Source organism: Myotis davidii, unplaced genomic scaffold (assembly GCF_000327345.1).
Source record: "Myotis davidii unplaced genomic scaffold, ASM32734v1 scaffold120, whole genome shotgun sequence".
NCBI classification, from domain to species: Eukaryota; Metazoa; Chordata; class Mammalia; order Chiroptera; family Vespertilionidae; genus Myotis; species Myotis davidii.
In genome coordinates, this window is record NW_006294778.1 from 5596399 (window position 1) to 5608582 (window position 12184).

The window sequence follows — 12184 nt, forward strand, 5'->3', positions numbered from 1 at the left end:
CCCTGCCGCCGCGAGGACCCGTCCCAGCGCCTGCCCTTTCCCCGGAGGCGCGGAGGGCTCAGACCGGCTTCCAGCGTCTGGGATCGAGATTTCGTCCCCCCTAATGGTTTGGGGGGAATAGGAGCTCGTTTTGCGGATTCCCTTTCCCACCGGGTGCATTCTTCGGGGTCCCCAAGTCATTGGACTTTCTCCCTCGGGCCTTAACCTCCAGGAACCCCCTCCTGGAACCCAGAGTTGGTGTCTTTCTGTTCCTAAATTCTGATCCCTGGCCCCTCCTACAGTGTTGCCCCTCGGGTGTCGCCCTTCTAATCTTGTCCCCTTTGACAAAGGCACTTTAATCTTCTTAACTTAGTTTCTTCCCGGTTCTCAAAACTTTATCCAAGGGCGCGTGTGTCATTGCCCATGAATTTGCAGTGGGAATAGTGTACTGGCTCAACATTGAAAGGACTCGGTGTGCAAGGGGACTCTTTTGCACGTTTGCTCTGTCATTTGGGACAACTGTACACCGTCAGGCAGCCCTGCTGGCAGGTGTGCACACACTGATGTGAGCGATCTCTTGGCACCTCCACTTTTCCCTATCCCGAGATCACCCTCACGTGACCCACGTGACCGGGGCACCTTAATGATTTTGGACTCCAGCGCTTGACCTCTTGGGAGCCAGCACAAGCCCTGGGGTCATGGGATAGGCTTTTAGTTAACAGTACAATAAGGTCAGGCTGTGAACTCCTTAGAGGGTCCAAGCAACAGGTTTGGGAGGTGGAAACACGGGTTTAATTGATGTTTGTGCGCTCGGGATATACACTTTTTAAACATTTTCATGACTGAAACAGCTCTTTGGTTTGGGTTGGGTCTCATACGGTATTCTTTTCTTTTTTAAATATGTTTTTATTGATTTATAGAAAGAGAGAGGGAGAGAAACATCTATGCGAGAAACATTGATCAGCTGCTTCCTGCACGCCCCCTACTGGGGATTGAGCCCAAACCCGGGCATGTGCTCTGACTGGGAATCTAAGGGTAACCTCATGGTTCATAGGTCGAAGCTCAATCACTGAACCACACCAGCCAGGTGAAAGGTTGGTCTAGGGGAGTGATGGCGAACCTTTTGAGCTCGGCGTATCAGCATTTTGAAAAACCCTAACTTAACTCTGGTGCCGTGTCACATATAGAAATTTTTTGATCTTTGCAACCATAGTAAAATAAAGACTTATATTTTTGATATTTATTTTATACATTTAAATGCCATTTAACAAAGAAAAATCAACCAAAAAAAATGAGTTCATGTGTCACCTCTGACACGCGTGTCATAGGTTCGCCATCACTGGTCTAGGGACTAATAACAATACATTTTGTAAGTGAGGGTGAGAAAGTGCCCCAGACTTGTCAGTGGAAAATGTAACTGATATACCACCTGCTGTTCTATCTTTGTTTCATGTGTTGCAACAAAATACAGTGAATGTATCTATGTATAGTTGTGTCTTATTGATAAGATTTATTTTTTGGCCCTGAGTAATTTAACTTAACTGTTTATTAAAACCCCTACAGTGTGAAGGTGACTTAGAGGCACCAGTTGTTGGAATTTTTTATTTTATATATTCAGGGCCTGGTTATTTATTTACCAAAAGAAAGACTTTTGTCAGTCTTGAGATGACCACAGATCTTAGAGTTTGGAACAAACAAAAGAAATGAGAGACAAACAACATCAGCTGGTGGCGTGGGAGATGACTCAGTACCACTGTTGTTAATCTGTACAGCTCGGTGGGAAAGAAGAACTGCCAGATTAGGCAGATCTGGGTTTGAATGCTGGTGCCGGTGTTCGTGATCATGATAATAGTTAATACATTGGGCATGACTGTGATAATAGTTAATACATAGTTAACACAAGTTCCAGGCTTTCTCTTAACTGCTTTCACATTCACTCATTTAATACTTACAACACCCCTATGAGATGGGTACTGTTATTACACCCATTTTATAGGTGATGAAACTAAGGCACTTGCACAAGTTAATCTAGCCAGTCCGTGGCAGAGCTGAGTTCAAACCACAGCTGTATATGGCTCCAGAGCTGTACTGCTAAGCACATCTCTTCATGGTCTCTCACACAGCCCAGACTGTCTTTTGTGTGGTCTTGGAAAGGATACTTATTAAGCTCTCTGAACCTCTCAACTTCCTCATCTTTAAAGTGGAGGCAAGAATACCTTCCTTGCAGGTTTGATAGAACCAAGTGACACCTGTATGTAAAGTACCACACATAGTTCCTGTCACGTAACAGACTCTCCTTAAAAGATAGTAACTACTGCTACTATTATTATCATCATCAACTGATTTATATCTTTAATCCTTATTTTGAAATAAGCTCTTGAAATAAGAATGCTGTCATGGTACAGTATATTATTACCAACTTGTTAATAATTTCACTAATTGTTAACTGAATTCAGAATATTTTTTCCTTCCCTCTTTTTTTTGGTAAGTATATTTTTATTGACTTCAGAGAGGAAGGCAGTGGGAGAGAGAGTTAGAAACATCAATGATGAGAGAGAATCATTGATCAGCTGCCTCTCACAGGCCCCCTCCTGGGGATCGAGCCCGCAACTCGGGTATGTGCCCTTGATTGGAATCAAACCTGAGACCCCCTCAGTCCACAGGCTGACACTCTGTCCACTGAGCCAAACCTTCCCTCTTAGAATAAGTGGTATTGGCTGTACACGCATCCAAATTCTGAGACAGAAGTGGAAATGAGGGAGGGAAGTATATTTTCAAGTATTTTTTTACTTTTCCCTTAAATTCAACCAGGTATTTTCTGGAGAACCCATGGACACTCTGATCAACAAAAGCAGAGCTGGATCCTAATCCACAGTGAGGATTCTCAGGCTGAGATCTAAAGTTCACTGAAGTTCATTGCCTTGGGGTGAGGGTAGCAGGTGGGAACTTGTCTGTTGAAAACTGGTTTTCTTGGGCAAGTCATGTGCCCTTGGGAGTCTAATGTCCTCATCTACAAATGAGGGCACGAGCTTAACTATGCTCTCAAGATTCATTTTAGTTTAGAAAGTCCTGATTTTAAATATTTGTCCTTTGTTAGTTGATAACGTATATGCTTTTGAAGTAAAAAATGTATTATTCCAGGACCATTATTACTTAGTTGAATTATTTATACACAAATCTATATTCCCTTATCTGAAACTTCTGGAACTACTGAATGACCTTATAATTAAATACCAGTATCTTTTACAGCAGAACATATGACTGTTCACACTCAGTGAGGAAAATAAAGACTATAAATAACTTCCAGTAAGTTTAGGCCAAGTTTTGCCACTAAATAAGTTCAGGTCAGGTCAAGTTTTGCTGCCAAATAATAAACAGAAAGGTTGTCACTATTGAGAGCTTTTTGGATTTCAGTATTTCAAATAGAGGATTGTAGATCACTGCTGGGTGTGCATGTGTGTAAAATATATCGCTTCCTTACATGCACTCAGTATGGGAACAAATATTCAAAAATGTACTTCCATGAGGAAGTCGATTAGGTTCAGACAGAAGCTGCTGTAGTGGGTAGTAACTGTCCTTGGCCTCCCGGTTCCTTTTGCTCACCCGCCTTCTGCTGCCATTTTGGATGAGTGAGATTCTTGTTCAGTGAAAACTGAGTCCAGCCCAGCCAGCGTGGCTCAGTGGGTAAGTCTTTAGATACCAGTGGGCTCTCTTTGGAGGGTTTTGGGAGAGATCCACAGCCCAGCTAAATGTTAAAGTGGGGACCTTATCTTATTCCCTGGTGTATTATTAGCGTTTGAATGAATGGATAGAGATGACCTTAACCAACATCCCTTCAAGCTCATTTCCAGTAAAGGTATAAGTTTTCTTCTGTGTGTGTGTGTGTGTGTGTGAATCCTCACCTGAGGATATTTTTCCATTGAGGTAGGTTTTGTTGTTGTTTTTTTTTTGTTTTTTAAGAGAGAGTGGAAGGGAGCAGGGGAGAGACAGAGAGAGAAACATCGATGTGAGAGAGATACATCAATTGGTTGCCTCCTGCATGCACCCCGACCAGGGCTGGGGATCAAGCCTGCAACCAAGGTACGTGCCTTGACCGGAATCGAACCCATGACCCTTTAGTCCACTCTATCCTCTGAGCCAAACCGGCTAGGGCAAGTCTTCTGCTTTGATGCAGACCATCTGTAGTTACCTTTTCTTTCTCATACATGATTTGTCTACTTGTACTTTATAGGGTGGAAGATGCTGTCAAAGAGAGAAAGAATTTTAGCTCCTCCTTGACCATCTTTGTATAGTTGGGATGAGGCCTTGAGGACTGAGTAACAACAAAGGGGGTAGGTAATTGAATACCTGGGCAGGTACCCAATAATCGCTTAGAAAATCAGAAGATGGGAAGGAAATTATAGGCTGAAGCATCCTAGAGGAAGTTGAGACTTTTACAAGGAGGCAGGAGCTTTTTTTTTTTAGTTTTTGGATTATTGTGGTTTAAAATTGCTGCTAGTATTAGCAGCGCTTGGTTACGACAGAATCCCAACTCAGATGTGGCTTAAGAGAAAAGGTCATTTTTTTGACTGGTGTATTTGAAAAATTATAGGGTAAAACTTTGGCAGGGTTGGATCGAGGTGCCCAAGTGATGTCATCAGGAATCTCTTCCTGTCCCTGTTCTTCCCTTCTGTTGGTTTGGTTCTCAGGCGAGCTCTTCCCATGTGGAAGCAAAGATTGCTGCCAGCAAGTCTAGCTTCTGATCTACCATTTTAGAAAGCCCAGCAAAAGGAGAGCTTCCTTCCTCAGAGTGCCAGCTGGACCCAGGTGGCCTGCCTAACCAGGGAATGCGTGTCCTTGCTGTTCCCTCATTAGCCACCTGCATCATCCCCAGAGCGAGGGCTGTGAGCCAGCTGTCAGTCTCGAGTGAACCATGTGATCTGAGAGGGGTTCCCTAGAGGGAAATCATGAGGTTGTTATCAAAAGAAGGGCCAGAAGAGCAACAGATATCCTAGGCACTGCTTGAGTCAAAACCCATTTCCTTTCCTGAACGTTGACATTGTGACTGTGATAGCTGTTAGCCCTTTACTTGTAGAAGATGTAAAAGTGGGTTGTTTCCATTTGTAATATCTTATTAATTTCTCTATCTGTGAATCTAGTCTTCTTAGGTGGGTGTATTAATAGGGAGCTATTTTTGTTAAACACAGCTCAAGTGTGCCCTCATAAATCTTTCAGTAACAATTCAATATATATCCTTAATGTGGTAATTTGATAGTTGTGTTTGGCTTGACTTACTCTTGAGGTCTTTATTTGTTGATCATGTTAATGAAATTTAGCTTGTTGGCCCAGCCAGCATGGCTCAGTGGTTGAGTGAGTGTTGACTTATGAACCAGGAGGTCACGGTTCGATTCCCGGTTAGGGCACATGCCCAGGTTGCAGGCTTGATCCCCAGTGTGAGGGGTGCAGGAGGCAGCCAATCATTGGTCAACCACTGAGTCACACCAGGGAGCATTTTAATTTGTTTTACATGACGTGGAAGCCTTCATAAGGAGATGAAGACCCAAAGAAGTGCTTAAACCTGAATGTTTTAATGCAAGGTTTGATGAGTGGAGCATTGTGATAGGACAGAAAGGGTATGAGCTGAGTTTCATGAGCTGGGGAAACACAGGTCTGCTCGTTCAGAATTCCTTCAAGCAGACAGGGCTGGTGACAAGGATGCCCCTATCCTCCAGTTATGGAGAGGGCACCTTTCACAGAAGGTCATATGACAGTGGTTCTCAACCTTCTGGCCCTTGAAATACAGTTCCTCATGTTGTGACCCAACCACAAAATTATTTTTGTTGCTACTTCATAACTATAATGTTGCTACTGTTATGAATCGTAATGTAAATATCTGATATGCAGGATGGTCTTGGGGGACCCACAGGTTGAGAACCGCTGTCATATGACCTGCTTCAGGGGTAGGTCAGAACATCCTTCCCATGCCTGCTCTTTCTCAAATTTCTTCAGCTTGAAATATTCATTATGCCAAGCTGCCGTATTTTAGGGATACATATCCTGATCCTTGTCAGCTCAGAGTGGGGGAGTGTGAGCTGATTCTGCATAGCAACCACCTCTCCCTTGTCCTCAGAGCAGGTCGCAGCCAGTCCTTTCTATTTCTCAGGCGTGAGACAGATGTGGCGTCCACCCCATTGCAGGGCCCTGTCATGGGCTCGCTAGGTCATACCACGGAGCCCTTTTCCTGGGCTTGAGGTGGTGGGAAGAGTTCCATCCCTCCCCTTTAGCTGAGGTGGAGCAGGATTCACGGAATGCCAGCGGCAGCTTCCAAAAAACCCTCCTCTGGACCTTTTTACTGTGATTTGGATGCGTTTTCAACCACCTCTTTAGGGAACTTGACATCTTGGTCCCACACTTCTTTTGGAAATGTGGCATCTGGTATTTTGGTGCCTTAGATGAGACTTATTTCTCCATGCACAGCTTCTCAATGATGATTTGCCACTTCTGTACTCAGCATGCTGATCATAGAGATGTTCTCTTTCTTACTTGGAATCCCTGTGTCCCAGCAGAGCACCTGAATCACTGATTCAGTTGGTACATTCTATGTTTGAGTGCAGTGCCAGGCCCCTGGGCACCGAGTAGTGAACAGAGCAGACAGGTTCCCACAGACAAGGAGTTTATATTTCGGTTGTGCATTCAGACATTAAATGCTGCTTAATGAACAGCTGTGAGAAATGCTGCGAAGAAGGAGAGGGTGTTGTGGGAGAGACCTGCCGGGAGAACTGTCTGGTGGCTGGGTCAGGGAGATTTTGGGAAGGAAGGGAGAGGGAGTGAGAGATAGAAACATCAATGATGAGAGAGAATCATTGATTGGCTGCCTGCTACATGTCCCCCACTGGGGATCGAGTCCACAACCCAGGCATGTGCCTTGACTGGGAATCAAACCGTGACCCCCCGATTCATAGGTTAACGCTCAATCACAGAGCCATGCTGGGGGAGGCATTCTTGATGCAGTTTGAGCTCAACTTGAAAGGGTCAGAATTTCTGAGGCAGAGGACAGAGGAGGGTTGGCCTACTGAATGTTCTCATCTGGGCGGTATTTTGCCCCCCTCTTCACCCCCGCCCCCAGAGGCATTTGCCAACGTTTGGAGACATTGTGGGTTGTCATGATTGGGGTGTACCAGCAGTGTGGGATTGGTGTTACTAGCAATTGGTGGGTGGAGGCCAGAAATTCCGCAAAACATCCTGCAATGCACAGCACCACCCTCACAGCGAAGATTATGCAGCCCTGGAACCATGAGAAGGTCTTGAAGATGGGGTACATGTGAGAAGTCCATGTGGCTGGAAGATGGAGAGCAAGAGAAAGTGTGGATGTAGGAGAGATTGGTGTGGTGGGTGCCCTGCTCCCAGCCCTTGGTAGAATAGGTGTTCAGGGTTTGGGTGTTTGTCCTGAGAACAATGGGATAACCTTCAAGGTTGGTATGTACTGGCATGTAGAAGCCGGAGGCCAGGGATGCTGCTGACCATCCTGTGATGCACAGGACACCCCCATAACAAAGTTACCAGGCCCTAAATGTCAGTACAGCCGAAGTTGAGAAACCGTCCATTAGGACAGTTAGTTGGGAGCCTTAGGCTAGGCCCATAGAGGGCATTTAAGGGAAATGAACCGATTTGAGAGATTTAGGGTGCAAGATCACCTGGCCTTTATGTGCCAGACACTCTGCTGACTTCTTGAGATATAAAAATGAGCAAGATGGACAAGCTCATTTGCTCACTCAGACCCAACTATAAGTGCTGAGTGAATATTTGTTGAATAAATACATATAAAAATTTATTTTTGCTCACTGATTGTGATTGAGCCTAGTGAGGAAAGATGGTTTAAATGAGATGCTTCATGTTTGTAAGACACCTTGCACAGTGCCTGGTGCAGGGTTCAGTAAATGCTAATTAAATGCCAAGTGTCCTGTCCCAGGACAGTTCTTCCGTTGGCTGTGATGCTTGTGAAGGCCGCCGCAGGAGACCTTACTTCTGGGCTGGTGCCAAGGCCACGCTGAAGGGTATATTCATCTTTCCTTAGAGACAGAGCGGAAAAGTTCACAGTGATTTCTTTACCTGGCTGCTTTATTACGGTTGATATGAAAGCAGAGGGAGTGAGTTCATTAATTCAATACAGCCGGGACCGTAGAATACCATATGTTATTCTAGTAAAATGTAACAAACAAGAGTAGCTATAAAAGGTTATATATTCACAATCTATCTTTTGAAGTTCTTACTGTTCTTTAGATTGATTGTTCCAATCTTATGATCCACACGCAGTATCTTAAACGGGTGACTGACTCGTCAGCCTGTGTGTGATTCATACGTGCACTAAATTAAGCAGGAAAAAATGTGATCTTTCAAAAATGTGACAGATTAAGTCACACTTATGCAGGGAGAGCCAAATGAATTCTACAATTGACTAAAAACCATATTGCCCACTTTAAAAATGCATTCTAAAATTGTTTCTTCTTGCCCTGGTCAGGTAGGTAGTTCAGTTGGTTAGAGCAGCGGTCGCCAAACGGTGGTCTGCGGACCACTGGTGGTCCGTGAGGTCCGAAAGGTTGGCAGCCACTGGGTTAGAGTGTTGTCCTGATATGTTAAGGTTTGGGGTTCCATCTCCAGTTAGGGCACGTACAAGAATCAACCAATGAATGCATAATCTCATTCTCTCTCTTTCTCTCTCTCTCTTTCCTTTTTCCCCTCTCCCTCTCCCTCTCTTCCTTTCTTCTTCCCTCCCTCCTTCTCTCTCTCTCTCTCTCTCTCTCTCTCTCTCAAATGAATAAATACATTTAAACAATTTAAAATTGTTTCTTCTTTTTAAAAAGTTGTTTCTTCTTTTAAGAGGGTTCTAGTGTTCTTTCCCCCTTGAAATACCTTTCTTCCCCCCCTTCATTCCATTAACTTCTTTCTGTCTCTGATTAATTCCAAATTGGATAAAGCTTCTTTACCAAAATTTCACAAAGTATTCATTTGACAGAGATTTTTAAAAATATATTTTATTGACTTTTTTACAGAGAGGAATAGAGAGTTAGAAACATCGATGAGAGAGAAACATTGATCAGCTGCCTCCTGCACACCCCCTACTGGGGATGTGCCTACAACCAAGGTACATGCCCTTGACCGGAATCAAACCCAGGACCCTTCAGTCCACAGGCCGACGCTCTATCCACTGAGCCAAACCGGTCAGGGCTGACAGATTTATGGAGGTGATACTCTACTGCTGACTAGAGACACAACGATGGTTCAGTTTCTTTCTGCTCTTGAGGAACTCACTCTCTGGACAGAGAGATGGACAGGCAGATAGACAATCTTAAGATGTATTGTGATAAATTCAGTTGAAGACAGGGTGGGTGTTGGGCAGTTTCTCAGACAGGATGACATGTGAGCTTGATCTTGAAGAAGATGGCTGAGGGAAGAAAGGGGAGGTGTCCTTCCCCCTTTTTTGGCTTAAACAGCACATTTATTTTCTCATGATTCAGGAGATTGGAAGTCCAAGATCAGTGCGCCCAGCATGGTTGGTTTCTGGTGAGAGCTCTCTTCCTGGTTTACAAATGACCACCTTGCTGTGTCCTCACATGGTGGGCAGAGAGATAGAGAAAGGGAGAGACAGAGTCTCCCCTCTCCCCTTTAAGTGAAGGATGCCATAGGTGTAAAGGTATAGGTATGGGAGGCACTCTCACCTTCTAGGGCAGTGACGGCGAACCTTTTGAGCTCCGCGTGTCAGCATTTTGAAAAACCCTAACTTAACTCTTGTGCCGTGTCACATATAGAAATTTTTTGATATTTGCAACCATAGTAAAACAAAGATTGATATTTTTGATATTTATTGTATATATTTAAATGCCATTTAACAAAGAAAAATCAACCAAAAAAATGAGTTCATAGGTTCGCCATCACTATAAATCTAGGGACTCAGGTAGTTCCGAAGGGCTGCAGCATACCCAGGCCTGAAGCTTAGAGGCAGGCGGGGGCCACTTTAGGACTTGCCTACCGAGTAAGGCTAACACGTTTCAATTCTTCCTGAGGAAAATGGGGATCGTGCAGACTATTGAAAGCCAGAGAATGATGAATTCGGTTTCTGTTTAGAACGATTGCTCTAGAGCAGTGGTCGGTTCCGAAGGGCTGCAGCATACCCAGGACTGAAGCTTAGAGGCAGGCGGCGGCCACTTTAGGACTTGCCTACTGAGTGAGGCTAACACATTTCAATTCTTCCTGAAGAAAATGCAAACTATTTAAAGCAAGAGAATGATGAATTTGGTCTCTGTTTAGAATGATTGCTCTAGAGCAGTGGTGGGCAAACTGCGGCTTGCGAGCCACATGTGGCTCTTTGGCCCCGTGAGTGCGGCCACGAAGTTTCAATCGCACTGTACGTGCGCGCCCGCACGTGGTATTTTGTGGAAGAGCCACACTCAAGGGGCCGCAGTTTGCCGACCCCTGCTCTAGAGCAGCGGTTCTCAACCTGTGGGTCGCGACCCCTTTGGGGATCGAATGTCCCTTTCACAGGGGTCGCCTCAGACCATTGGAAAACACATATATAATTACATATTGTTTACAGTAGCAAAATTACAGTTATGAAGTAGCAACGAAAATAATTTTATGGTTGGGGGTCACCACAACATGAGGAACTGTATTAAAGGGTCGCGGCATTAGGAAGGTTGAGAACCACTGCTCTAGAGGTAATAATGGGAGGTGAATCCCAGGTGGAAGAGAAGGGTAGCAGGAGGCCGTCGGGCAGTAGGAATCCAGGTGAAAATGCCACACTGAGTGCAATGCTTCAGAATCAGCAGGCTTTCAATACTGATTTTTATAATTATACAAAGGCCCGAAAGAAAGGTGTATCTGCTTTTGGAAACTGGCATTATCTCTTGCTGATTTATTGCTTGACTTTGGGCAAGTCTTTTTATTTATCCCCCATGTGATGGTATTAGGAGGTGAGGCCTTTAGGAGGTGATTGGGTCATGAATGGAATAGTGCGCTCATAACTCCCAGGGGTCTGGAGAGCTCTGGACCCCTGCTGCCATGCCAGGCGACACAGGAGAGGACAGCTGGCTATGAATCTGGACGCTGGCTCTCACCACGCACCAAATATGCCTGCCGGTGCCTTGGAATTTCCAGCCTCCAGAACCGTGAGGTATAAATTTCTGTTGTTTATAAGCTACGGGCTAAGACAGGAAAACAAAATGAGCGTGCTTAATCAGATGTGATTAGAGAATTCTTCTGGTGACAAGCAGGTAGCACTTCCGGATTGCTATCTAAGGAGGAGGAGGAGGGTTAGTAGAAAAGATAAAGCTTAGAATATCTTTAAGATAGGGATCTTGGTCTCCCTTAGTACGCTTCAAACTAAAATTCAATGCATACTAAAAATTTTTTTTTTTTTTGCAAACTAAATTTCGTTTTAGAAACTATGCAGAAGCTTTATAATCTAAGAATAATGTAGACTTCTGATTGTCAATGTGTGAAAAGCTCTGTCAGTGTTACTTAGAGTTCTTACTACTTGAGGTTAGAGCTCCAACGCCTTAAGTTTTACAGGATAACATGTCACATTCCTCTGAAAAAGTGAGAAAGTGACATGTGCTTTTACAGAGTTCTATATCGGGAGAGGGAGAGAGATAGAAACATCAGTGATGAGAATCATTGATCAGCTGCCTCCTGTGTGTTCCCCCCACCCCTTTACTGGGGATCGAGCCCTAAACCCAGGCATGTGCCCTGACCGGGAATCAAACTGTGACCTCCTAGTCTATAGGTCAGTGCTCGACCACTGAGCCACACCGGCCGGGCTAGCCCTTTAGTTTTGACTTGACTGTTTGGGAATGGATCTGAAAGCAGAAAGCTCTGGAGGGAAACTGTGGAGTGGTAAGCTGTTCCAAGTTGTTTGCTTGTAAAACCATATTCATTCATTCTAGAATGTTTATGCCTTGGCCAGTGTTTGCGGGAGCAGCGAAGGGTCTTGGTTTCGATTCCTGGTCAAAGGCACATACCTGGATTGCAGGTTCCAGCTCCAGCCCTGGCCAGGGCATATTTGGGAGGCAACCAATTGGTGTCTTTCACATCGATGTTTCTCTCTCTCTCTACCTCTCTCCCTCTCCTTCTAACCTTCTCCTCCCTCCCTTCCTTCCACTCTCTTTAAAAATCAGTGGAAAAAATATCCTCCAGTGAGGATTTAAAAAAAAAAAAAATGTTGATTTATTTT

General features: G+C 44.5%; 1 protein-coding gene across 1 annotated transcript in view; it reads left to right on the plus strand.

Annotated features, from left to right (window-relative positions):
- The first annotated feature begins 11529 nt into the window (after nucleotides 1–11529).
- Nucleotides 11530–12184, plus strand: part of GNPTAB (N-acetylglucosamine-1-phosphate transferase, alpha and beta subunits) — a 42945-nt gene continuing 42290 nt past the window's right edge. The window contains exon 1 of the mRNA XM_006769398.2: nucleotides 11530–11550. Coding sequence (XP_006769461.1) covers nucleotides 11530–11550 — 21 coding nt within the window. The remainder of the gene's footprint in view (nucleotides 11551–12184) is intronic.